Source organism: Gasterosteus aculeatus, chromosome 15, assembly GCF_964276395.1.
Source record: "Gasterosteus aculeatus chromosome 15, fGasAcu3.hap1.1, whole genome shotgun sequence".
Classification (NCBI taxonomy): Eukaryota; Metazoa; Chordata; class Actinopteri; order Perciformes; family Gasterosteidae; genus Gasterosteus; species Gasterosteus aculeatus.
In genome coordinates, this window is record NC_135703.1 from 13,576,583 (window position 1) to 13,604,479 (window position 27,897).

The following is a 27,897-nucleotide window of genomic DNA, read 5'->3' on the forward strand; positions in this document are numbered from 1 at the left end:
ATCATAGTTTTATACTTTGTCCAGTATGTGAAACAGGTACTAAACAGTAATTTATGTGTAGTTACAATTTCTTGAAAGGTCTTTGCTCCAACTTGATTTTAACTTAAGGCGAGTGGAACGTTGTTTGGTACTTTAAGTCAAGTCAAACGATCGGAGACAAGCATAGACAAGAGACAAGGCCTCGGGCAGCATTTGTCCCAATCAGCATGTCTTAGTTCAGAGCGGCTGCTCACAGAAGTCACAGACGGACACTCCCTCTCTGCCAGCTGAGCACGGCCTTTATCAGTGACTCACGCTCAGCTGCCGTTGTTTTACAGGCTTCTTGCACTGAAATCAGAGGTGATGCCACACCTCAGTGATTTAAGTCAGTCTGACAGACAATCCAAGTACAACCAAGTTCACCACCAAAACATTTAACAACAAAGGTGATTTATTGCAGCGCAGTAAAGTCAGTATGAAACGTTCACACAGGGGAGAAGAAAAGCACAAGAACCCGAGGGCATTGGAAGCTTTTCATGGTTGTTATTGTTAAATATTGTTAAAATAACAGAAAGTTCTACATCCTCTGCAACTTTGTGTTTAATCTGGAGACAAACCAACGCTGTGTGTTAACGGCATGCAACGAGTCGCTTTATATTACTACATGTTAGAGCACTGAGTCGGGCACAGAGCGGCAATCGGTTGATTTCAGAAACATTCGTCTTCATGCAGGCGCTCGTATAAGAGTAAGTGCTTTCAAAGGTTAACTGCGGAGGAATCAAAGACAGACGTCAGAGGTTTCGAATGCGCTCAGACGGATGTGGCACTCCTTTCAGCAGTGACGCATCACGTCTGTGCAAATGTTCACCGGGAAGAGAAAGTAGTGTCGCTTGGACCACGATTGCAACAGTTCACATCACATTCCTTGATTTAAGACACTGACAACCGTTTACATTCAGTCTAACTTCAAGTCCCCAAACAGGTAATCTAGTGAAGGCTCTCAACACGTGATTACGAGACAGGCGTCACTTTCCCCCCCCCCTCCTGGGTCACTTCATTCAGAGAAGCTCTATTCTAACCACCAGCGCTGGTGTTTTAGGCCACCTTGGTGAGCTGAAGGTCTCCAAAGACGCGTAAGGCAGTGAGGGAGGCGAGCTGGGAGAGCCGGTGGGTGAATCCGCACAGAGGCTGTCCGTCCACCAAGACGCGAAACTGCTGGTGCTCACAAACTATCTCCATCTGGCAGTCAGAGAGGAGAAGGAGGGGTTAGGGTTTAATGCAAAAGGAACGGCATATTGTATTGGACAAAATGATGAACAGAGAAGTCACAGATCTTCATGCACATAATACAACGGTTTTATTAAATATCTAAAAAACGGTCTGTTTCTTTTACTCGAGAGATGTATGTATCTGTGATTTTATTTAGCTTATAGCTCGTTCACCCGTCAATATGTGAAAGATTAAGACTTGAAAGCTTGTTTTCCGTGGTTTTGGGGGCAGGATTTAAAAGTGTTTTGAACAGAGCTTCGAGCTTTTTTCTTTTGAGCCAATCCCCTTCAGGGTGATTTCATCTCGATCGTTAAGGATCATCTCTGTGGAACCAGCTTCCAATTTCTGGGCCTAGTCTGCTGGGGGACGTCCTAGGACACACTGAGCTCCTCTCTCCTCTTCTCTCTCTCCTTCTCTCCTCACAAAGTCTTTCTCTCCTCACAGGTTTCCGTGTATGGTGGTTACATCCTGACCCTGGTCCTGCCTCTTGCCTCCTGGCTCCTGCCTCCTGCCTCCTGCCTCCTGCCTCCTGCCTCCTGCATCCTGCCTCCTTCTACTAAAAATGGTATTATTAGTCACATTACTGTCACTTTACTGACGTGGCTTCTTCCCCGGAGTCTTTGTGCTTTCTCTCCTCACAGGTTGTTGGGATGGTGGTTGTACCTGCAGTGGTCCCGCCTGACATCCCCTGCTACTGTCATCATTATTTGTAGTCACATGACCACTGCTGACACAATTACTATGACTGTTATCATTGTTAATCTACTATATCCAGTGCAGCTATCCCCTCGGCCACCCGGTTAGATCCTGTGCCGTTCTCACTGAGGTTCCTGGACATGTTCACTCTTATGGGGCTTTTTCTTTACATTTGGGTGTTGGTCAGCATTAGTCCTATTTGACTTTTCTTTATATTTACTTCATTTCTGACCAGGATTGGAAGGGAAGTGTTGATGGGGACTGTTCAAACAATACGATGAAATAATGTTTATAGGTGACCTTTCTATTTGACCCTATTAGGAAGAGCTCCAGCAGCTTGAACAGAAAACTACTTTTTACAGTCGAAGATAACAAAGAGATCAGAGAAGTGAGGACGGATATTATCAGTTTGACCGTAACGGCCGACTGTCTCTCAATGTCAGAGGACAACAAACGTACCTTGAAGGATTCTCCCGGTGCAAATGGAAAGTAGGAGAGGGTAGTTTCAGGTCTTCCCCACTCTCCAGCCAGGCGAGCGTTGCGTTGGACGGCTTTATCCATGAAGCTCACCTTCAGCTGAAATCCCACATCGGCGTCCGTGTCCTCTTCCTCGGGCTCACAGGACAGAATCACCTCGATGCTGCTCGGACAGACACGAGATATCGAGGAAGGGACAGAAGTCAAGACATGAGCTTTGCTGCTCTGCATTTTGGAGGCAGACATTGCACTTTTATTTTATTTGTTTACCGTTCTACATTTATGTGGCAGCTTTAGTTACAATTAGTCGGTTTGCAGATAATTTGGGGTCAACTATTTTGATCATCATTTAGCAAAATATTTTGTGATTCCAGCTACTGAAATGCATAAAGATGTGACAATTTTCATATTGATTATCTACTTGTATTTTGGGAAAAAACTAAGAATGTGAAGATGTCTGTTTGGGCTCTGACTAATTGTAAAGCAATAACAATTATATAATATTCACATTAATTTATAATGAAAATAAGTATTAGTTGAGTGTAACTAATAATTGGGATATTCATGGTGAGGTAGTGATCAGCAGTCACTTCAATGCATTGAATGCCTGTAATACTATAAATAGATTTCATGATAATATCATGTATTATTTTACTTGAGTTACATTTTCAATGCAGGTCTTTTATTTGGAACTATAACTATAAAGTATTTATTCTGTGTGGTAGTACTTTCGTAAAGGATCTGAATATTTTCTGCATCATGTAGCTCTACTGTTTATCTGCCTTTAGTTTTACATTATTTTAATGCTCTACCTCTGCGAGAATCAACTGAATTATAAATCTGTTCTTTTCTTTAGAGAACAGTGACATCTTCTGGTCTTTATCAAAACGGCATTGTTGTACTAACACATTTAATGAAGAATATTTGATATCCACTTAAAAGGAGCATTTGCTTATTCCTGCAGGAGAATTTATAAAAGTTTTAATTTTGAAACAAACCTGGTGGTTGAAGCTCTATTTACTCGAATGGTGTACAACTGTCAGGAAACAGACATGGGCCATTCTACATAATGAGTACTTCTACTTGATTTGATTTGGACACAAAATGATTGATTTCTTTTTACAGTCGTCACAAGACGTAATGCCCTGTCATTGGTCCTGATCCCGTGAAAAGCTAAGACAACGTACACAACAATATTCTGTACAAATCTGGCATTTTAGCATATATTTTAACATATTATATGTTTTGACCTGATCTGGCGACCAAAATGACAAATTAGCATTTGAAGGGAACTTTTTGAAAATGGTTAGTATGATAACGACCTAAAAGACCTCTGTCATAATGTATACAGTATTGAAAATGGTCCTTTGGGAACATTTATCCTTATAACCTCCCTAACGTTTCTTTAAGAAAGATCTGCGTCCCATTTTATTTTTAACCAGTAAATGTTTTGTTTTTTTATAAGCACTTAACTGATGTCTGAATGTGCAATTAGCCAATCGATGTTATCAAACAAAGAAATTCCAGTGGGATTTTCAGATTTCATGGGATTTTGCAGCTCTACCATGCACATTCACATACCAGCCCATAATTAGGCAACACACTGGCATTACAAAAATATTTTCCCATGGCAGGGAACTGCTGCACTCAAACACAGACAACAGCCGTCTGAAATCCTGTTTCATCATCAGCCCGAGCATTTTATTTTAATAACTTTAACTGACTGACACGTCATGTGTGCAACAGCAGGCTGTAACAATACTTTTATTACAAAATGAAAATAGGGTGTGGACTTACTTTTTAGGTTCTTTGTTAATAATTCCAATGACCACCAGCTTCATTGAAGGCCGTAGTCCACCCTTTATCTCTCCAGTATACTCCCCCTGTGAAACAATAGAGGTGTTTCAGGTAGAGAAGAGCGCGCACACAGGTTGAGGCCCATACCGCTGAGCACACTAGATCATATCGGTGTGGTCATCTGTGATCGATCAGTCTGCTGATGTCTGCACCTGCCGTTAGCTGCAACCCATACGGCACCGCTGGGAACAATAGCTTTCTGGATCCACATTCTCAACAATCTGTAATCCGGTTGCACAATATGCATCCATTTCTTTCAATAATGCATGACTAAATTGGATATTATACGTTATCAGATTTTCAATCAAAATTTTACAGCTACATACATTTTCTTTCTGGTCCTTTTCGTCCATTCCACTCAGGGCGTGATGCAGTGTGGAGGTTTCGAGCGGTGATGCCAACTGATTGACTCCAACTGGCAAACCCCTCCTGTTCCACGTTGTCATGGAGACAGGCTCCCAATTTGGCTGTGACAGAGGTGGGAGACAGGCAGAGGGGGAGAGGGGGAGGGCCGCATATTACAATCTGCTAAACCAGTTCGATACAAAAGAAAAATTTAGAAAAGAAGTTAGTTCATGAAGAGGGTGGTTTTGGGGGGACTGGAGCGAAAATGCGGCTTCAACTCTCCACATTCCTGTCAATGCTTTTCTGTTGCTGGTCATGCATTATTTCATTTCTATGGGGAAGTGCACACTGCGTGCTTCTCTTTAAAACAGGAACAATCCATCTAATGATGCTTTCACTGGTCACAGTTCATTAAACTGGTACCGTAGTATTAATAATAAAAAGTACAGTGTCAATGTCTTCAGTCTATCTCATTCATTTCTACTATATTTGTATCTTATTTATACCTTTAGGTTTCTATTTAAATATTATAATAACACTGGCGACAACGCTGTGTAAACTACTTTTGAATCACGGGATTTCCGATAGCCCTGAAGCCCGCAGAAACAGGAACGCCCCCTCCGACCAACCTTTGACCAACCAGCGGTGAAGAATCAGCTGATTTGGTCACATGACCTTCGTTATCACGCTCATAGCCTTTCCTACCAACATAAGAGAAAATAGTAGCTAGGAGTGTAAATAATCCCCACCGGGGGAAACGTCACAAATAAATGAGTAAGTTACACTATTAAACACTCGGCAAATTGTTATTGATTTACGTGTGTGCCTCCCAGCTGTCACGGAAGTTGGCTAACTTAATGTTTTAGCTGCTCTCAGTCTGCAAGGTTTGTAGCTAGCCTAATGCTAAAGGTTGCTAACTGGAGATGTTGAGGTAACTTTGCTGTCAAATCTCAGAGGAGACGTTTTAAACGCGTATTCGTACCTGTCGCTGAGCAGCTCATTCGACAGGTGTTTTGTTTTATTTCTCAACTTTCCTGGTTTGTTTGAACACACATCTAAAGGTAACGTTACACAAAATAAAAAATCAGTTGTGTAACGTTTTCTGTAAAACATCACTGATACTTATTGTGTAGAAACAAATGCAAATCCAATGTGTATACTTTAATAGAGAGCTATACGAAAATATAACTGCTTATCCAGAACCAACATTGTTTCAAAAATGAATTGATCTTCATACAATACTAATCACGTGTAAAGTGAACAACACTTAATCGCTGTATGCATGTATGCAAAAGTCGTTTTTAAAATAAATGTAGGATTATTTGCAGATATAAATATATTTTCTTTAAACAAATATCCTATAGTATATACTGACTTTATAATCACACATTTTGTTAGAGTTTCTTTCCCGTCACTATGAAATATAAACATATTTTTCTTTTTGTTTTAAAGAAAAGAAAAGCCCAAGCGTCCTCTTTTCTCTATGGAAGAGTCTCCTGTCCAGTTGTGACAACTGATCGGAGGGCTGTCCCGATGCAAGTGGACATGCATCCCTTCGGCCGTGAGGCTGAGACGTTTCTTCGGGACCTGTTTGAGTACTTCAAGAGGTGCCTGCGGTACGGAGAGTGGGAGTTGGCCAATGCCTGTGTCCCACAGCTGGTCAGATCAACAGGAGGACTTTCAGAAAACCTACGAAACATAATCAAAGCTATCATTTTCCATCCTTACAAGTTACAGTAAGTCTTGCTGCTTCAATGCTCACAATATATATATTTTTTCTTTTAGTGTACAATGTCTTAGATAACTAAAACATAAGCAAAATTGGTATAACTCTCCAAAAGCCTCAGAGCCAAACATTTGTGTTATTTGTGCTGTGGATGTAGTGACAGCTTGTTTGTTCTGCAGATGGGAGTCGGTGGGCAGTCCACACAAACTGGCCTGGTTCTGGCTTCAGGTTTTGGAGAAATGGACAGAAGAGCAGGTGACACTATGAAGAATCCAGTATTGCCGCTCACTCTATTGTGCTTATTTGATTTTTGAACAAGATGTTTAGTCACAACCTCCTCCAGCAGTATGCTGGTATTTTAGAGCATCTCAGTCAGTGTTAACTTACAGAATATGTTTTGTAAAATCTCCAAAACTGCACTGTGTTCCTTCAGAAAGCAGTATGAAAGGATGTGACTAAATAACTCTCTTGTTTACTGTCCACTTCAGGTCCCTCTCGACGTCAGAAGAGAACTTGAGTTCCTCCTCCTCCTGGAGGAGTTGGGCTCAGAGAGCATAGCAGACAACGTGCTGAAGGTTATCATTGTTTCAACTAATTCTACAACTTACCCTGTTATTTAGATTCATATCAAACCGTATGTTCGCACAGGAGCATGTTTCTCTTTTACATGTTGTGGACATGGACTGAGATCATGTATCTTTCAGCAGGAGTTACACCAGGCCTTCTTGGAAACGCAGTCGACTGAGGGTTCACGGAGAACCGATCCTGCTGTTGAGTCTTGCCTACGAACCCTATTGGAGAAAAAGAAGCCCAGACTGGCCCAGACTTTAACACATTTCTTACAGGTAGAGTCAAGCATAGATAGAAAAACAAATGATTCAAATCTCTTGTTTTAAAATTGCTTTAAAATGACTAGACATAAATGTAAAAATAGAAATAAAATTCCTTTTATTTTTGTACAAGTCATCACATTTTGTTGATCTCAAACTTTTAAGTCCATGCATAGATCTTTTCTTTCCCTCTCCTACAGGACGAGTCGTGCACAGAGGACCACACGCTGGAGCACACATTCATTCAACACCTAATTAAGGCACTGGCCAAACCAGAGAGAACGCCGGAGAAGGTGGAGGAGTGGGTGGAGGAGATCTACGCCGTGTTGTCCGTGATGCCATGGAGCTCTGGAAGGAGCGACGGGCAGCTGGAGGCGCTGTGTGAGGCGCTGTGGGCCGCCAGAAACAAGCCCCTGAGGGAGGAGAGGATCCTGAGCTCGCTGCTCCGCCCCCGCTGCGATGCCCTCGTCACTGTTTACTGCTCCGCCGCTCTGAGGCTTCAGAGGGATCATCTCCTGAGGAGCGCGCCTGATACACAAGGTAGACCGAGTAAGCTTAGTAATGATGCTTAATATTAACAGGTTGGGGTGCTACATGAACTTCTCTCTCCTTATGTTTGATGTTCATCAGGATTTGCTTCTTGCTTCAACCAAAACACAGACTTCTTTATGAATTTCTGAAGTTGCCCTTTTTTAAATTTGATGTCATGGATGTAAACAGCACCTTGCAACGGGTGGCGTAGACGCACGACCCCGGGGTGGTAAAAATGTTTTTAGTTATATTCTCGTCTTTCCCTTTTTCTATTCTCATATCCTCTTCTTAGTGGACCTTCCTGAAGCAGAGAAGTTGGCTCTCAGTTTATGTTGCCACAAGGATCGTCCGTCAATCTGGAAGACCATTTATTTTGAGTGCCTTAGCAGTGGAAAGCACTTCCTTGAGCAGGTCCTGGTAGGTAAACCCCTGGAAAACCACCAAAACCAGTGTTGGGATCAGATTTGACTTCCCAAAAAGCAATAGTGTGTACACTGTGTTCTTACAGTAGAATCATGACTGTATTTCTCATGTCCCGGATCGTGAGAGTCAAGTGAAGTTGGTTAGCCATGTGATAATGTAATAAGATTGGTTGCTTCCTTTAGGTCACCGCGCTTGACCTGATTAAACACGAGGAGTTTTCTCAGCTGAAAGACTTAGTGAGGTTGGAGTTCCAGCCTTTATCTCGTCTGCTGTTGCTCCTCCGATGGACCGAATGTCGCAGTCTGAGCTCGGCCCAAATGCTGCTCAGCATCCTTCACCAACACCAGGTCAGACATCCGCTGCACCGCCGCCTTCACCGCTGTTATTACAGCTACTAAGTGTGATCGGCTGATTGCCATCTTTCTCTTCAGCCACCAGCCAACGACTCCGTCCTGCAGGAGTTTTCTGATCTTCTGTCCTCTCAACTTGGAATACTTGAGTGGTGTAAAAACAACAATCCGTAAGCATTTGTTGGTTTGACCGCCATTTAACTCCATCTCAATCATTATTCGTTTTATATTTACATGTTCTATAACTGTTTCCATACAGAGAGATTTCTATGGACGCATTGCTGGCACAGCTGCACACTCTGGACAACCACTCCGCTCTGTATATTCTGCATTCTCTGACTCCTCTGGCTCAGTTTGAGGAGCACAAGATACTCGCCCTGCTGCAGCAACTGCCAAATCCAGCAGGAACAGGTCAGCATCTTCATCGTCCTCCCTCTGGTTGTTTGTCCTCTCGCAGTGTGGCAGAAATATTTTGAGGTTGATTGCCAAAATAATAATGGAAGTTTTTTTCCCTGTAGAAGATGCTGAGGTCAGCTCTGGTGTGCAGAGGAACATAGTTTTGTTCCAGGGCTTCTGTGCCATAAAGTATGCCGTCTATGCGCTTTGTGTGAATGCACACAAATACTCAAAGTGCACAGAGTGTGAGCCGATGAAGCAACAGCAACACCTGCCCTCTGAAGCAGACATGGAAAAAAACACGACATCCTCAGAAGGTACCAAAGCTCTTTGTTTTTCAGTTTTCAAAGATCAGTTTGATGATGGAATGATTTCAGGTATGATTGTTTTAGCTGATTACAATCTTGATGCAAAATAAGGCAGTCATCTTCATGGTTTACCTGCTTTAAATGTACAGTATTTGACGTTATCTTACAAAACAGCTTTGCAGCTTTATCAATTTTATATCATATTAAACTGATCCCAGGGCAAAACCTGTCCTGAATATCTTTGGATTTTAAACTGATGAAAAAAACCTTTAAAGGCACTTTGGCATAGAAGGGCAATTTTATGTTAAAAAAAACAAAGTGAATACTATTAAATATAAATTCTGAATACCTAGGATTGAAGTAGCAAAAATCCCAGAAAAAACAAATTCATCAAAAACTCCTCACACCACAGATGAACAGAGAATGCCACAGTGAAGGTGAACATTAGGAAACATGGCAATATCCTTATTGATGATCAAAAGCTATTGCCACCTCCAATACACAGCAAAGTGATGGTGTGATAACGCTGATCCAACGTTAAATAGTGAAGCTATTTGGTTCCGAGACAAAAACCTAAAATGCAATTTTATCTTTTACATTTGCCTTTTTTCTTGTAAATTAACCATTTTTAATTCAAGAGAATATGTTATTATTAGCCCCTCCCCCAGCTCCCCCATTTATTTATTTATTTTGTTTGACGCAAAATGCACATTTCGATTAAGTGGGGTGAGTAGTTTTCACTATTTCTTTTTTTACATTTAATCCACCAAACTAATTAACCTAAAAAAAGAAAATTGCAGATTAATTGAAAATATTTTGGACTTCCTGATTTCATCTTGATTGTGCTTTAGGACATGTAGAATCCTGTTGTTTAAAGCCGACCATCTTGTCTCTGTTTATCGACCTTTTTTTTTCTCCTATAGTTCTGAATGACTTTAGACCTCGTCGTGTTTTCCAGGTTGCCATTTGGCGTTCCAGCACTACCTGTCAGAGTGTCAGCTCTATCTGGAGGCCGTTCCTGCCATGTTCCGCCTGGAGCTTCTGGAGGACATCTTCTCCCTCCTCTTCCTGTCCACCGCTGACTTTTCCCTGCAGATTCCAAAAGAAGAAGAACTTTCACTAGATGCAAGAAATACAAGCGAAGGTTCGGGAACCGAAGCGCAGACGGATGAGACGGAGTATTGCAGGAAAGAGAACTGGAAGCTGCGCTCAAGTTCACCATCGGCAGCCCACCCGAGTCACCTAGAGCTGGGCCACTTTATCCGGGGCTGCAGGGGGTTTCTGTCCGACGTAACGGCCATGATGGGTTTCCTGAAGCTGTTGAAAGAAGGGTTGGAGGGCATGCGTGTGCTGGGCCACGAGGGCCAGGAGGCGGGAAGAGCGCTTCTTCGTGAGGCCGAGGCGGCGGGGAACCTTGGCTGCTCGGTGACGGCGGAGACGTTCGGGCCCCGTCTGCAAAGGTTGTCCAAACGGACCGCAGAGGCTCAGTGGAGGCTGCAGATCATCACCAGCAATCAGAGCAGTGGAAGTGGTGAGATGGACAAGATATTTGTCAGCTGTTACTTCCCAGTTTTTTGATTACCTCGATGTGTGTGGTCATCTTATTTTTGGGGGATGAGTCACTTATTTTATGTCATCGATTCTCTAGATCTTGATAGTAAATTATCCTTGCAGCTTCAGAGAATCCTCCCCGGATGACAGCGGTCAGCTCTCCCGTCACTACTCTAGGACGGAGCAAGAGCTCGAGCCTGAGAAGAAGGAAGAGACCAGGGAGACATGCTGCAGAGAGACAAACCTCAGTGGAGAAACACAGTGGAGAAGTTAGCACGAGTGCATCAGGTACGGCGTACACCGCAGCCTGGCCTTTATCTGCTTGATTCATTTGGTCTGTTCAAATCACAGATCAAATAGTTTGATCACCAACTACGACATGTTGTTTTACAGTATAAACCAAATTCATAAATTATTTTATTGTGATGTGTGAAAATTCCAGTTAAAAGTTTGCTTTAATCTTCATTGACAAACAATTTAGATAAAAAGCAGTTTGTTTTTTTTAAATCCACTTTTTGTGGCAGTAAATTCAGTTTTTGCTGACAGTGAAAGGAAATTACTTATGACGAAGTGTTTATTTGTCCCCTTGTCAGATGGTGGAGGAGGGACGGGTTGTGTGGAATTGGAGGTCTGTCCATGCGGAGGTCCACACACCTGGCTCGTCCCCGCCATGTTGTCCCCTCCAGAGTCCTTACTCATGTCCTGTGTCCGCCAAGGAAACTTTATGGAGGCTCACCAGGTCTGTGTGGCAAGCTGCACTGTGTTGTGTGTTTCTACTAAATCATATTGCTTTTTTTTAGTAACTGAATCTTGAAGTTAAGCCGACGCTACAACTGATACGTTACTACTACTAACACATAACTCTTATGCCTGCTAACATAATTTAAGTAAACCCTTTTTTTGTGGCTTGCCTGCAGGTGTCTTTGGTGTTCGACCTGCAGTTGTCCGCCTCTTTTGGTGAGCTGGTGTTCATGGAGCGCTACAAAGAAGTGCTGGTGGAGCTGGGACGGGTGGAGCAGAAGATGCAGAGCCAGTCGAGGACTTCGTCCTCGTCCTCCTCAGAGGGTTTGGCTCCGGCTGCTGTGCCGGTGGCAGGAAGGAGTCGGCTGGGCAGCAGCGGGCTGTCAACGCTGCAGGCCATCGGCAGCGCGGCTGCTGCAGGTTCTTTTTTCTTACGTGGGATTATATGGTGCTCTCAGTTCAAGGGTTTAAAGTACCTTTCAAACCACCTGCTCAGGATCCAAAGTCTCGTCCTCCTTGTTGCAGAGAGGAAGTGCAGTTTAAAGCCGGGATTGGCAGCACTGGTGGAGCCATTAAGCTAGATGCTGCTAGATTTTTAAAAGTATTCAACCACAGAATCCAGCCCAGCAGGCCCACTCTTTTTTTTCAATTTACAAAAGCTAGCAGCAGACCTCCCTCCAAAGCTGCCCCTCTTCCCCCAAATTATCATTACAAATGCATACAAGCAACCAATCTTTCTATTGTTATTGTTGCAGTGAGTTAAAAATGCAGTGGTTTACTCAACTTATATTGCTTATTATAATATGTATTTTAAAGCTGTATATGTTTATATTTTCTATGGTTTTATTGCCCCTCATTATATATTTATTATGCACCATGGATAACTGACTTGTGCACATTTGATCGTTTATCCATCTTCCTGCAGGTGTGGCTTTCTACTCCATCTCAGACATAGCCGACCGTCTCCTCAGCACCCCTTCTCACCCGATGCCATCACTGGAGGACGGCTACTGGCTGAGCCGCTGCACCTCGGACCCCCCCGGCCTCCTCCACACGCTGCTGCAGGAGCTCAGCCCTGCAGCCATGGCTGCCTTCGACCTGGCCTGCTGCCACTGTCAGCTCTGGAAGACGTCCCGACAGCTGCTGGACACGGCGGAGCGCAGACTCGGCAGCAGCCTGGAGGCTCGAGGTGCGCGGCGTCTGGGGTCCTCCATGGAAGACTTTTTTATTAATCATGATGAGTCATATAGATAAATTGAAACAAGACCGGTTGCAGTGTCATGTGTTTATTAACATCTTTGCACGTGTAGTCATTTTAATCCCCGTCTGCCTCCCCAGGAGTAAGAGTTGACCCTAAGGTCCCCCATTCCGAGGGGATCTGTGGTTTCCCTATGATCTTACAGCAGATCAGCAAGATCCTGAATCATTCTTCCACCAATAAGAGCTCTATCAAAACGGGTATTTTATACTTTAATGCCATTTAACCGAAATAGATCTTACAATGACAAAATTTAAGAGAACGTACCGAACCTTTTGTTGCCGCCTCTTTGTTCATAGAAGCTGTTGGTGACGACCAAGCGCCCACCAGCCCTTTCCAACAGCCATTTGGTTGCTGCATCCAGGAAGTGCTCCTGTGTTGCTACCCAACCCTCAGCGAAGAGTCCATCGCTGCTCGGCTCGGTCTATGTCAACGTCTGGAGGCCACTCTGCACGTATTAAGCACCGCGACGGACGCCACAGGTCCGCTGAGTAAACGTCAGACGACGTTAACCTTAGGTCGATTGTGTGTTTCCTTGGGGATTAGAAATGATTGTTTGTGACGTCTTGACGATGTAAAGTCCGGTACCGGAAGCAAATGTGAGCTGTACCATGTTGGCGTTCTGTTGGTAAGCTTGTATGACTCTGGCCTCTCGTTTGAACAGAGGGCGGCGTGGGCAGCGCTCTGCTGGCACAATTGGTCGAACAGGCCAGTCTGAAGCAGTCGGAGCTGGAGACCCACCCCGTGCGCTCCAGCATGAAGCAGCTGCTTCGTTCTCTGGATCAGCTCTGCCCCTTCGAGCCAGACGGAGAACTCGCCAGACCCGATTACGCGCGCAGTTTCCTCGACTACGTCAACACACTGGCGTCCGTGTTAGTGCGCAGCCTCGGTTCAGAAGGTAAAGCCATTTGTTATCGAGGAGTTAATGTCTTTTGGGGAAGATGCTGATATAGGAGTATACATTAAATATGCTTCTGCCCTGTACATTGGATAATAACGACCTCTAACAGCAGCTCTTTAACATTTTAAAACACTGTGCTCGACTTCACTATCTTACTATTCTTTTATACCAAACTGCTGACCGACGTTAGCAGTGGCCAGCTGTGGCTCTTCTGCTTGCTACACCTGGTTTTATTCTTGTTTCGACTCTATCCCTGTTTCTCTTAGATCAGAGTGGTGACGTGAAGCTCGGCAATCCACTGCTGGTGTTGCTTCAAGCCCCATTTCAGCTCCTCTCCTACTTGCTGTTTGACAGACAGGTGTCTCCTGACAGGTACGCGCTGTCAGTGTGGGCATGCACGAGGCTGCAGTTTGGATGCTTGTGTGGTACACAGCAGGTGCACTGTAGAAGAGCTCTTACGCGGTGCACTTACTAAAATCGAAATGCTTTCTACGTTATTTTTTGGGTTTGATAGAGACTCTTTTGGACAAAATAAGCAGAAATGCTGATTGCTTTGTCAGGTTATTTGAGATTTGGCCATTTCTATGACAAATTGCTATACCATCTGTTTTAACGTATCTTTTTTGTTTTCACTTTTATACTACGGAAACGTTTTATTATTTTAAGCACTTTGGGAATTCCGTCAAATTTAAAAGAATGGGGTCATAGTAGCCAATGTGACTCAAAAGAGGCTTCCTTATGTTTGAAGACAGCAAAATGTTTTCATAGTGAGATAAGATTAAAAGCAGCTACGTTAACAGTTGCTGTCCTGTTTTTGTCCCCAGGGTGCTGTCGCTGCTGCAGCAGGAAGGTCTGCGGCTGAGCGTCCAGCAGGTGATCGTCCAGCGATGCTGTGAGACTCTGCCTGTGTGGATTTCCTGTCCCGCTGACGACAGCGACTCCAATGAGGCCAAGAACGATGGCGGAGTGTTCGCTGTGGCCAGTTTGTCCGCCCTGCTCCAGCAGCACGCTCAGGAGCACGTGTCAACTCTGGGAATCACAGAGCCTCGGCCCGAGTTGAGCTCGGAGTCTGAGGACTCGGCCGAGGACAACTCCCAATCCCCCACCATCCTCTCCACCTCGCCTCCATCTCATTCAGCTTCCTCTCCTCCTTCCACCAGCTCTTTCCTCCTCACACCGTCAGCCGTGTCTTTCCTCAAGTCTCGCTCCCCTTTACTGGCCACACTGGCGTGTCTGAGTGCCTGCAAAGGAGAAATCGCCCGGTCACAAACCTCTGGATGGTCCGGCTATTTCCGTAGCAGCCGTAGAGAAGTTTCCCTGGACGGAGAGCAGATTTCCCGTGAGGCAGACAACCTCCTGAAGGAGTTCCCTATTCTCCGGGCCTACCTGCACACCATGGCGGAGCCGTTGCTGGGCGCCCTGTCAGGTGAGGGCGACGAGGCTTCTGTCGGACTCGGGGCGGTCGTTTGCGGGAAACGCCTCGTCCGCCTCCTGCTGTCTGGGCCTCAGGATGAAGTGGCCCAGGCCGTGGCTGCTGAGGCCTTTCAGAAGGCTCTGTCCTCCGGAGACCTGAGCCGAGCCCTCGCCCTGCTGGAGCTGTACGGGCAAGGCTGCAGCCAGGAGGGGGATCTAAGAGACCGCCTGCTTGCCTGTGCTGCCTTGGAAGGTGAGACGTTATGCATTTCAACAGAAGAGAGTATATTGATGTTCATCAAATGTTTTAGTTGGGGTAACTTGTGCCAATCTAAATAATACAAATACGGTATTTTTGCCCAGCTGAATGCATATGTAAATGTAGTTTTACCTTGATCAGTAGTCAGTTTGATTGTTTTAATTGTTAATTCAGGATATATATGTAATAATTATATTATAAATTAAGTAATTTATTCTGAGAAAAAGCTGAAACAGTCAAGATGTGAAGATGACAGTGATGTTGATGTGATGTTACATTGTGTTCTGAGAAGATGTGATGCATCTTTCAATTATCAAAAAAGAAAAATCTGATTAATCAATATAGAGAATTATAAGCACAACAAATTAGTTTGCTTATCACAACAACCCCCCCTTTTCAGTATTATCTCTTAACATCTAATTCTCCTTGTGTATTTTGAAAATAGGCCTACTTACATCATACTAATATTTGAAGTGAGGAAGTTGCACCTCGTGTGTTGTAATCCGGCCTACGCTCTCCTCCTTGTGAAGATGTTTGTTGTTGTTCTCTTTTTGAATCTCCAGATGGAGATGACGGTATCGGTCAGCTGTTCCGCGTCCAGGACGCTAACCTCCGCGCGCGTGTCGCCCTCCAGGCTCTAGAGCGGTGGCCTCTGTCCGCCTGCCTGGAGCTGCTCGAGTTCTGCCTCAGTGAGCCGAGCACGGACGCCTCGCTGAGGACGGACTTGGAGCTCAAGAAGAAAGAACTTGACATCTATCACCGGGTAATTTATAGAGCGGAGTGATTTTTAATCCAGCCATGTGGTCATCCAAGCGCTCAAACCACGTCAATAACTGTAGAAGCGTCCAAACAACAGAAATGAGAGTAATCGTTGATACAAAACTGATAAATACTCATCTGGGTATTGACATAGTCCGTAATGAGTAGACTGTCCCATGATACATTTCGACTTTAAATCAATTGTGTGATTCTTCTCCTGTCGCAGATGCTGAATTTGCAGCCTCCGTTCCCTTGGGCTACTTGGCAGGAGCTGAGGACGGAGTCTAAGACAAACTCTGAGGCCATGTTATGTAGGATGGTGGAGGCAAAAGTAAGTGACGCACACCTGCAGCAGGTCATGTACTAATGCGTCTCTGCTTCTGGTTTGTCCATCATAACTAAACGCTGTAACCTCTAACACATGAACTAACCAGCAACTTGATTAGGTACACCTGTTCAATTGCTAACAAAAATAATTAATCAAGCAATTACTTGGCCACAAGTCAATGCATTAAGCCATGCAGACGTGGTGAGGACCACTTGCAACTTGAAGTTCAAACCAAGCTTCAGAAAGCTATTAACCACAGTGATGATGGATGATGGACCACGTCACAAAGCTCATATTGTGTCAAACTGGTTTCTTTCTCACAATGAGTTCCATGTAGTCCACTTACCTCCAGTCACCGCATCTCAATCCAATAGAGCACCTTTGGGATGCAACGGGAGATTTGCATCCTAGATGTGCAACCAACAAATCGGCAGCAACTGCGTGATGCTATCAGGTCAATATGGACCAAAATCTCTGAGGAATGTTTCCAACCACTTATTGAAAGTATGCCACAAGAAGGGGGGGCCCAACTCGTCCAACCTTTCACTCGCAAGGTTTTTACTACCTGATGAAGTTGCCTGTGAGTGTATATTTGTATACAGATGGGAATATAATACATTTTTCTTTCCTCTTTTGCAGGAGTTTGCTCTGTGTGTGCAGTGGGTTGAACTGTATCCTGTATCCAACCGGCTCAGGCTGAAGCTACAGACTGAGCAGTTGCTGTATCTGCTGGAGCAGGGACAGACAGACGAGGCTTTCCAGGTCAAGTCCACTTTAGACTGAATCCCATTGAGGCTTGACAATAGCATCATTTCATCCTGACAGATGTATCAAATATCTTCTCATTTTTATAAGTGTGCACTCCTGTATGTAGGGAAAGCCGTGTAAATTTTTCTTTCAACTTAAAACTTCAAGAACATATTTAGTTACTTCTTTTCTTGATCTGCTTTGTACCTCTGCACTCTAGTTGCTGGAGGGCCTCTCTGACTGTGGGGTCGGCCTAGACGTTTGTGAGCGCGCTCTGGACCGCCGCCCTGGATTGGCTGCCTGTCACTTCCTGGCTGACTACCTCACTCTGCATTTCCAGAGCCAGGTGTCTCCGGCACGTCGTCGTCACATCCACGCCCTCCATCTGGGCTCAAAGGTGGTGCACCAACGCCATTTTGTTTAATCAGCAGCACTGCTGATGCTTTCACCTCCAGGCCTTCCTCCCTCTGCTGCCAAATTCTCTGAGGCTTTTAAAAAACATATTAGATATTGATAAGCTCGTCCTAATTTTAACCCACGCTTTTAGGCAATTCCTGATCCCTTTATGGAAGAACTGTATCAATAGATAGTCCCTATTATATCATGATGATTTAGAAAGCGTATGTCAAGCTGTCACCACTGCAACTCCTGTCAAAAACCCGTCTCCCCTCCAGCTAGTGAGAAACTTCTGTCTCCGTCTGTTTACTTTGTGTATATTACCTTTTTTTGTTGCTTTTGTGTTTAATTGTACGCAAAGCCCTTTGTAAATATTTAGAAAAGTTGGGGAAATAAATTTTAGCTTTATTTTGTATCATTTTGCATTATGCAACTATTCAATTCTGAAAATTGTATAATTGCTCAGGACAGGATGAGCTCCTTCATTCCACCTGCTAGGAAATGTTTTATTTCAGAGAATAACCTTCTGTCCTGTGTTTTGTCCAGTATTCAACAAATGACCAGATGAGTCCTAATCAAACAACAAACTACTGTCTTCCAACACCTGCTGAATTGATCCATGTCTTCAGGTTGTGTTAATATCGGCAGACGTGTTCCTTCCTCCAGGTGTTGCTGACTTTGCCCCCAGCGGCCAGGCAGGAGTACTTCCCGCTGCTGTCGGAGCCCCTGCTGATGCTGGAGCAGCTGTTGATGAACCTGAAGGTGGACTGGGCCGACGTGGCGGTGCGAACCCTGCGCAGCCTCCTGGTCGGTCAGGAGGCCGGCTTCGCGGCCGAGGACATCGATAAGCTTTTGGCGGACTACGCCTGCAAGGCCCTCGACTTCCCCTGCGCCCCAAGGGAGATGTCTCGATCAGGTCAGTGCAACGTGAGCTTAGTTTGAAGACCGATACTGCGTGTACACATAACCGAGACAAACGCATACGTGCCGTATGGATACCAAATATGAAAAAAAGCATAGAGCTTCGAGGAAAATTATTCTTAAATAACTAAAAAAAGTTATAAACACATAATGCGCTTGTGCTCCAAAGGATTTTGTTATTGAGAGATCTGCAAGCTACCACACACAACTTGTTCCAAACTATCTGACTGCTTGTTTTTCAGACTCTGTAATCAGCCTCCAGGATTTGCTGACGGCTGCTCAAGACAGCTGCCCCATGTCTCCCTGTCGGAACGAATCTCCAGCAACCTCAGCAGGTGAGACATCTGCCCTTGTTCAACAGTAATAATATGATAGACACGTTGATCCCCCGTAGAGAATGTCCCTGCATGCAGAGTCGCTGGTGGAAATTTTATCTTCTAACCTCAGGAAACTTGCTCAGGAGAAAAAGTAAAATAAGTTTTTTTTTTTTTTTTTTTTTTATTTGATTGAAGTTCCCGGTTTGTAACTTCTGATTAACTAAATGTTTAACTTCTTGTGTTTGACTTCAGGCAGCACCCCGACACACACCTCCTCGTCAAACAGCGCGGACAGAGAGAACGATCGGAGCTCCGCTGGGAAAAGGCGGCGCTCATCTGCCAAGTTCCAGCCTCCGGACCGGCCCCCGGCCCGCAAAGACTGGGTCCCTGACACCAAGCAGGACGTGTGCATGATCTGCAGGCGGGAGAGGTTCACCATGGTGAGTGAGCTAAATACCTGCCAATTGCACTGATGTCACGAGTTAGAAAGAAATATTTGCGGACAAATAATTTGCATTAGATCACGTCACCTGTGTACTTTGCTATTTCACAACTTCTTGAGCGGCTTCTTTGTTTTTCAGTTCAACAGGCGGCATCATTGTCGGAGATGTGGCCGTCTGGTTTGTCAATCATGTTCAGAGCATAAGATGTCTGTCGAGGGCTGCCCAGGAGATGAAGAAGTCCGGGTCTGTAACGAGTGTTACGCCTACTTTCACCCAGAGTGAGACCTTCTCCTTTTAAGTACTGCAAACCTCAAGTGAAACCTCCAATATCTACAAAGAACAACTCGCTGTGTGCATTGTTAGTGTTCGAGTGTTCAGTTACTGCATGTGGGCACTTACCTGGAATATCAAACTATATTAGAAACTTTTACAAGAATTCAGTTCATTTCGACGTGTCTGACCTAAAAAACAATAAGACAGAATACTATTTTAGGGAAATCCCTTTTAAAGCATATTTAGATGTTATTTTTCTAATTTATTTATTTGTTTTTCTTTACCATGTTTAGTTCTGACGATGAGCAGGAACCATCTGAAGGTAAGTTAAATTGTAAATTAATTGTAAGTTTGTTGTATCTCTTTGTTGTATCAGAATAAGTATAAAAATGGGTCCATACAATAATTTGGGATTGAAGAAGCGCAGCTGCCACTTGGAATATCCAAAATGCAGCTGCTGTCAGATCAGTGATGTATAGAGGCCATGATTATGCGCTTTCACCTATTGTCTCCCTGCTCTTTTCTCTTGGTGCAGCAACTGGAAGCACCGTGGTCACAGAGGAAGCTCTCGGCGGGATGCTGCATCTGCCTGAAGTGGTCCAACGACAGATCCGACTCAGCCCAAACCATACAGAGAACCAGCTGCTGCGGACCGAATTCTACTATGAGCAGGTCATTTTTCCACTCATTGCCGGTGACTCGCATCAATTCTACCATCTGACCATCTAATATTCCTTAAATGCTACTTAACATTCTTCATACTTAACATTAGATTATCTTACGTAGAATTTCTCATTGAGTGCAGGATAACCAGCGTTTTTTGTCTTATTTTACAGAGTTGACCGAACGCAACAAAATGTACAAAAATACAGAAGACTGAACTGACTAAGACTAATTATGGTCTTTTCCTAAAACTCCAAGGCTCCCAGTGCGTACCTCTGCGTGGCCATCCTGTCTCTGCACGATGATCAGACGGCTTGTGGTCATCGACTCATCGTCCACTGCCGATCGCTGTCTCGTAAGCTGACCAACCCAGAGGTGGACGCCTGCCTCCTCACCGACATCATGCGGCAGCTGCTCTTCAGTGCCAAGATGATGTTTGTTAAGGTTGGCCGCAGCCATGAGCTCGCCTTATGTGACAGGTAAGATGTAACCCGTGTCTTTCTGTCAAGCTAACGGACATCATTTGTATGGTGGCAAAGTGAGCGTTAGACCGATCAGAGGAGATTCCCTTATGGAAGATATGGGTGATGGAGGCTCTGGCTGTGGATGAAATAGGAAGTTTCCCGGGAGTTATAGTTCATTATTTCCAGTCATTTTCATAAAGAACCCTGTCCGAAAAATCGTACTCAAAACCACTGTTGAACAAGACGTTTGTTAAGAATACTTACTAAGTAGGAGCAGAGTTGAAAAACGTACACAGACGTGCGTCAAGTTGCTGCTTGTCTGCGAAATTATGACACGCACGCACGCACACGCACACACACACACACACACACACACACACACACACACACACACACACAGACAAGTTATATATCAAGGCTTCTCTCCTGAGAGGTCACAGACCTTATGGCGTTCAAAGTAATATCACAACTACTGTGACGAAGGTAAAACATTAGTTTTTAAGACGTGAAGGTCAACACAGGTTTTTGGAATCGGCTGCAACTATTCCAGAAATGCCACAAGCTGATAAGCGACAGACAGAAGTCTTTCCAGAAATACTGAACTGGGCTGTGAATCGGGTGCACTGTACGTGCCAGGACACGACAGTGTCAGAGGAGGTAACATTATTGAAAACTCCTGTGTGGTTGGAACAAAAGTGTGTACAACTTTTAATTTAAAGCATTATCCTTCCGCCCTTTAACCACAGAAGACATTGACATGTGACAGTAGGAAAAGCACACATGATTGTTACTTTAGTTGAACGAGGGAACAAGCATTAACCTTTTATAAAACAAGGACAGATGTAATGTACTACGTGCCAGCCAAGTGCTATTTTCAATATAATAATAATAAAATAGTAAGAATAGACATATATAAACACAACCAGAAATATAACCCTTGAACCCAGAGGCCCATCCGGCGTCAAACTGATAGCCGGTGAGTTCAGGGATCAACAAAGTTGTTACAGCCCACATTTTGGTAGTATTTTCATGCACTGCAGCAGCGATGGAAGCAGCTCCCTTAACTTCTTCATCCAATCAGCCTCGCACACAATTCATTATTTTTTCCTTTTTTTTTGTGTCCACAGTTACATCAGCAAAGTAGACGTGCTCAAGATCCTAGTGACGGCCAATTACAAATACATCCCTTCTCTGGACGACATTCTGGAGAGCTCTGCTGTCACGCGTCTCCGTAACCAGCTGCTGGAAGGAGAGCACTACCAGCTGGCAGTGGAGGTGAGCCAGTTGGTGGTTAAATAGTTTAAATTGAAAGCTCCCATAATTAGCATGCAGAGTGGCGGGACCACTACGCTATTCAAATAACAAAAGTTTTATCATGAAACACGGCTGTACAATCAAGCATGCGTGATGTCTTGCTGCCATTCAACAGATTCTATTTAAGGCTAAATATTAATCCATAAATCAGTCATTGACTATTGAGTATTTATCAGGCTTGTAAACTCTAAAACGTCCATTAGACCATCATGGTGCACATACTGTACATGTGTTCTGAAAATCTGTAACCTTTTAACATTCGAATATTAGGCAGCTTCATAGTGCCATCCCAATCAATGTATTGCTTCCATGGAAATGTATGCACAAACTTAAATTCCATAGCCCTTCATGTTGAGAGTGTTTTTTTGGCTTTAATGCCAGGTGTCTACCAAGAGTGGCCTGGACCCTTGCGGCGTGTGGCAAGCCTGGGGGATGGCATCCCTCAAAGCAGGGGACCTCTCTGGAGCGAGGGAGAAGTTTGCCCGCTTTCTGAAGCCTCCATTGGATCGCAACCAGCTCAACCTGGGCCCCCTTCTGCTGCAGGAGGTTGTGCAGCACCTGGAGACCACAGTGCAACCCGGTGTGGCCACGGTAGGGACACAGTGGCAGTCTCTATCTTTATCTCAGCAGCATCACTGCTGCCTGCAGGGACAGTCCTGTATCCAAGGCCTCTGTCGTAGTACATAAACATGTGCTGTGTCATGCGTGACTGCTGCACTGCAAACAAGTTAGACTTTTTTTTCCAAATTGCACGTGATTGGCAGCACACACTCACTCACACACACACACACACACACACACACACACACACACACACACACACACCATTATTTTTGCAAGTAAAAACTTGCCACATACATTCTTCTTCAAAAAGATGTATTGTGCTCTAGTGGTGGTACAAGATTGGACTAGTGGGACTTTTTACAATAACACCAGGTGCAAATATAAAATCAGAAGCTCATTCTAAAGAAATAAATGTTTCTCTTTTCGGACCTTTTTAAATCAACTTAGAATGTGAGAGTGAAGCAGACACACAGACATCACAGTAACTACAAAGTGGCCATAAAACATTGATGAATCTGCCTTATATAAATATTTAAATTATTTATACAGAGACTTTCCGTTTTTTACAGCAATAGAAAATTCACATCCTTCTTAAAAACATTGCTAAAAAAAAGAATTATTTCAGTTTCCATTTTTTTTGTCCTCTGGAGTCACACAGAGTGCAAAAACAGGGATACATTGGAGTTTCAAGTAAGAGCCTTGTTAAATTCCTGTAATCCTCTGGGACTACGGTAATCCACTTGCACCATTACAATAAGCTCTACTTTATATATTATTAATCTTCAATGACTTGAATGTGGATGCTCTTTTCATGCTCACTTCGTCGCATGAATAAATCCATGACCTTTTGTGCGAATGTCTCTGCGTCAGTCTTCTGGTGAGGACGTCTTGGCGTCCCTGCGGGAGCTGGAGGAGGCCCTGAGCGAAGCCGGTCCTGTGGATCGGCCAGAGGGTCAGACGCTGCGAAGCAGCCTCCACCAGGAGTGTCTCTACTACCTGAACACGTATGGCACTCACATGGCACTAATCTGCTTCTACATGCGTCACGACTGCACAACCGAGGCTCTGACATACCTGCTCAACAAGGTGAGGCGCAGCTCTCGCAAAGAGCGTTCAGGCATTCTTTGATGTTTATACTAACATGTGTTTCATTCAATGTCATTAGAAGGTTATACACAATAATTGGCACATAACATATATAACAAGTAGCGGTGTACTGGGTGCGTACTGAAATCTAGTAAGCTGACCACAGAGCGAAGACAAAAGGACGTACGTGCGTCCGACACATGCGTTTGGTCTTTCTCGTGGCTCAGGAGTGCCCGGACGAGGTCTTTCTGGAGGCCGTGTTGCAGCCCAGTCTGGAGCGGGGGCGTCTGGGGATGCTGCAGGGCATACTGGAAAAACTTGACCCTGGCCTGGAAACAAGCAGTCGCTACCTCATCGCCTCCTGCCAGTTCCTGCAGCGGCGGGGTTACTACAACACGCTGTACCAGCTGCAGCAGTTCATGATGGTCAGACTCTATTGTGTTTTTCTCCCGAATCCCCGAAAATAATTTTTATTGCTTTAAGTTTTATCATTTTAAACCGGGGAATGATGTCGTGGTGTTGTTAGATGTTTTTTTTTAGATAATGCATTAATACTGTAATACGTCAAATGTTTACCTGGACAGGATCAGGTGCGGGCAGCTATGACCTGTATCAGATTCTTCACTCACGGAGCCAGTTCCTACCTACAACTGGGAGAACATAACGTAAATCTCTTTTTGTGTCAGCAGTTTTGCAACTTTTTTTATTTTAAATGTACCTTAACCATGAGCTTGTTGTTGTTCAGCGCTGGTTAGTCCGAGCCAAAGAACACCTGAGGACGTACCTGCAGGAGCAGCAAGGGCGGGGAGCTGGGAAGAGAAGAGCTCCGGTCAACTCATTTAGGAAGATGATGTCATCCACTGATGTGTCCAGGTTATTCAATAAATCTTTGTTTCTACATGGAAATGTGCTGGAAATAAATAAACGCATTTGCCTCCTTATACTTTACTCCATACACACCTTTATAAGTATGGATTTCTTCTAAATCATTTTGTTAGGCATATGAACACGATTGAGCTTCAGCTGGAGGTGACTCGTTTCCTCCAACGCTGTGAGGCCGCGTCCTCCTCCAAGGCGACACAGAACAGTACCTCCACCTCTGGGTCCAGTGCACCACCTACACTGTTCGGAGGAAGCCCCATGAAAGTTGAGGTTGCCTGCAAGGTGAGGGTCCAGTTGTGATTATCCCAGTACTTCATCCAATTCATGCATTAGCACCCTGGATCACAGATCTAAAATATATATATATATTCTTCCTGATCCCATAAGATAATCCTGGCCAGCTTTCATCATAAAATGGGCAATATGTCTTTCATTTGTGTCACTGCAGGTGATGCTTGGAGGAAAAAACATAGAAGAAGGTTTTGGCATTGCATACAGAGTGATACAGGTATGTTGTGAGAGTTGCTGCCATCTAAAACTTAAGAAAGAATTCTGCCATGTCCCCGCCCCCCCACTACCCCTCCATTCAGAGCACTTGGGTTATCCAAGCACATTACTAACAGCAGATGAAAATTGCTTTCTTTCTTTTTGATTTTCCATTTAAAAAGTTGTCGGGATATGTGTGTCCTCTGATTCTCGCTCTCCTCCTGCCTCAGGACTTCCAGCTGGAGGCGCAGGCGGTGTACGTGCGGGCCGGCCAGAGGCTCATCCGCCAGAGGCAGTACGGAGCCGTACGGCAGCTGCTCAAATGTGTCGGTGAATCGGGCACCGCCACCAAGAACGACTGCGACGCCCTCATCCTCAGCTGTGTTGCCATCGCAGACAAGGGACCAGCTGATGTGAGTACGGACCACCGAGGCACTCTGTGTACTCGGTTAACTCATTGTGACAGTGACTGTATGATGCTTTGTGCATTCATTTCCCGCTCGAGTGCCAAGTGCTTGCAGGCAAATTCCATTCACATTGGTCATGAAGGCTTTTTGTTGCTGTTTTATCTGATCTAGGCCAAGGAACTGGAAGGTCTCATTCTGGAGGTTAAGAGCACGGAGAGCAAGGTAGTATATATAATGTTATGATTCTCTGCTTGACATTATCCGTGTTCTCCTTTCCTCCAGTTTTGCTGTTTATACTGTAGAAACTGTGACTATAGAAATCACAATGACCCCATTCTCGGGTCTTGGTAGTCTTGTTGCTTCGGTCATCATTATCTGCAACACGCAAATGACCTGCACAAGAAGGTCAAACCACCGTGAAATGGATGTTCACGGATGTTGTGTACAATGTACCCTTGTTGTAACTGTCACCACGCCCGTGTGCAGATCAAAGCCTACCTGTTGTGCGGTAAACTGAGACCGGCGTACCTGCTGGCGGTGAAGCTGGAGCCGAGTCGAGCCGGCCCGCTGGTCCAGGACGTCCTGCAGGCCGCCGACGGAGCACAGGACTCCGTGATGCAAAACATCTGTGCCCAGTGGCTGTCCGAACACGACGGCAAGGCCTCGCAGCAGCGCCAGGGCCGACCCAATGCCAGGTAATGGCACGACAAGGGATTACGCAAACACCACCTGAAAGCCATCGAGCCCCAAATACGAGGATCCAGGGCTTGCAGCGTTACACAGACGTGTGGGGGGGGATTAGTACTTCCACATGGACCGAACCGGAGAGCAGCTGTTGCACACGTTACATGTTCCGTGGTTACTCTAATGATTGATTTGACTAGCAAGGCCCACGGGGGGCCAAAAGGAGTTTGGTGTCTGTCCTCAAATGTATTTTCCCAAACCTTTTAAATTGTCACCTTGCTGCAGTTATGTACAGGTGTACTCGCTGAACCTGTGACGCAGCTTTTAGGGGCGGTGATGTATCATTGACACAGTGGAAACTTCTAGAAACCCTGATGGTCGCAGCCTTCTTGTCCGTAGTGCTGACAAATCACCACTGTGCTTTATTTCCATCACAGGAAGGTTTTGCTTTACATTTTTTTGAGAAGGAGCAAATGTTACTTGACCAGAGTGACAACAACTATTGCGAGCTGCAATGAGAGCCGATACAGTTGCGCTGACACAATATGAATTCATCTACAACTCAGTATTGGACTAAGATTAATCTCCTACCTCAAACAAAAGGGAAAATATCTTTAACTGACTGGCCTCCGATAAATGTGGTGCCTGTCTTTTTGTTTGTTTGTTTACATGTACTTACTGTTTGAATGTGTGAATTTAGATGTAAATGTCCTCCTTAAGGTTGAACCTTGAGTTGAAATCCCAATGAACCTGTTTACCTGATAGTGTGTAGCACATTTTGAGGCCAGCATATATCTGCTATTGTTAAAGGGGAATTGACATCAAACTGAATTTGAGGTCTTTTAGGGCATTTAAAATGACTGAGAAAGTTTTAGGTTGGATACAGAAATCAAGCCGCTTATGGATTATAGATGCAGTTCATTTTGATTCAGAATATCAACAGATTAGTTTTGCATCTGTAATTATGCTTTCACGTCTCATCTTGTGTCTCCTGTATTGGAAATCATTTCCTAGAGTGATGCCATTTTTAAACCATGCTTTGTTGTTGTGGGAGATCACTGCACAATAATTAACTCACAGAGATAATCAATCAAATAATGTTTTAAAAGGGATTGAACCTTTGCCATATTTTTCTTTTGATGTTTAGTTAAGATTTTGCATGTTGTCTTCTCTAAGGAACACCCTGGCCAGTGCAAATGCATCGCCTTCTTTTATTTCATTTACGTTACAATCACCTATGTTGCTGAAGCGGCCTTTTCAAATGTACAACTCTGGATAAGACGTGTCGTCTTTATTTACAGCAGATATTGTGTCCCTTCATCTTGCTTCCCTCTGCCGAACTCAGACTGACGGATCTTTTTATTAATTTGTGTCAGCAAGAGATGAAAAGTCAGTGTTGACATTCTTGCACTCTAATCCTCCTTAACTTCCACTGTTGTTTCACTGCCGCACTTTATACTTAATAAACCTTTTGGTAAATTGTGAAATACAGTAATTGCTGTTAGGATACAGGGACTAATCATTTTCAAATGTAATTAACTTATCTATCCCCTGTAAAATTAAATAATAAAAACTGTGTAAAATAATTGAATATTCTTGAAATGAAACTTTTTCATACTTATTTACTTGCCATTAGTTTGTGAGCTACACTGATGCTCAATAGGAAGCTAATGCTGGCTACAGGTTAAATTAGCTTAAATTAAAAGCTGGGAGACCAGCTGGCTGGTTCTATGATAAGCTAAGTTAGCATTGGCTTCATAAACGTGTAGCGTACGCACATGAAGGTGGTGTACTGCTCTCCACGAGGAAATAAAGAAGCACATTTCCCAAAATGTCCAACGTTTCAATCATTG

General features: G+C 44.3%; 2 protein-coding genes across 3 annotated transcripts; one reads left to right on the plus strand and one right to left on the minus strand.

The window, feature by feature from the left end:
* Positions 1 to 412: 412 nt before the first annotated feature.
* On the minus strand, positions 413 to 4,975 carry LOC120832961 (galectin-related protein B). Its single transcript, XM_040199685.2, has 4 exons — positions 4,605 to 4,975; positions 4,219 to 4,304; positions 2,404 to 2,584; positions 413 to 1,218 (listed from the first exon to the last, which is right to left on the minus strand). The coding sequence occupies exons 1-4, from the start codon at positions 4,722 to 4,724 to the stop codon at positions 1,075 to 1,077; spliced, it is 531 nt and encodes a 176-aa protein (XP_040055619.1). The 5' UTR covers positions 4,725 to 4,975; the 3' UTR covers positions 413 to 1,074.
* A 287-nt stretch (positions 4,976 to 5,262) lies between these two features.
* On the plus strand, positions 5,263 to 27,630 carry zfyve26 (zinc finger, FYVE domain containing 26). Of its 2 annotated transcripts, none has more exons than XM_040199677.2 (43): positions 5,263 to 5,397; positions 6,076 to 6,359; positions 6,529 to 6,604; positions 6,838 to 6,924; positions 7,057 to 7,194; positions 7,380 to 7,719; positions 8,003 to 8,127; positions 8,316 to 8,480; positions 8,565 to 8,653; positions 8,743 to 8,894; positions 9,002 to 9,196; positions 10,146 to 10,718; positions 10,862 to 11,026; positions 11,332 to 11,477; positions 11,656 to 11,899; positions 12,405 to 12,668; positions 12,818 to 12,937; positions 13,037 to 13,219; positions 13,402 to 13,635; positions 13,905 to 14,010; positions 14,463 to 15,304; positions 15,874 to 16,073; positions 16,296 to 16,400; positions 17,037 to 17,159; positions 17,365 to 17,541; positions 18,207 to 18,456; positions 18,704 to 18,796; positions 19,031 to 19,218; positions 19,360 to 19,499; positions 19,788 to 19,816; positions 20,030 to 20,166; positions 20,416 to 20,636; positions 21,749 to 21,896; positions 22,317 to 22,526; positions 23,370 to 23,585; positions 23,813 to 24,010; positions 24,170 to 24,250; positions 24,331 to 24,458; positions 24,584 to 24,749; positions 24,916 to 24,975; positions 25,184 to 25,366; positions 25,532 to 25,582; positions 25,847 to 27,630. In XM_040199677.2, the coding sequence occupies exons 2-43, from the start codon at positions 6,157 to 6,159 to the stop codon at positions 26,057 to 26,059; spliced, it is 7,764 nt and encodes a 2,587-aa protein (XP_040055611.2). In that variant the 5' UTR covers positions 5,263 to 5,397; positions 6,076 to 6,156; the 3' UTR covers positions 26,060 to 27,630. The 2 variants fall into 2 exon arrangements, with proteins under 2 accessions (XP_040055611.2, XP_040055612.2); XM_040199678.2 differs by having other exon boundaries at positions 5,264 to 5,397; positions 9,005 to 9,196.
* The last annotated feature ends 267 nt before the right edge of the window (positions 27,631 to 27,897 follow it).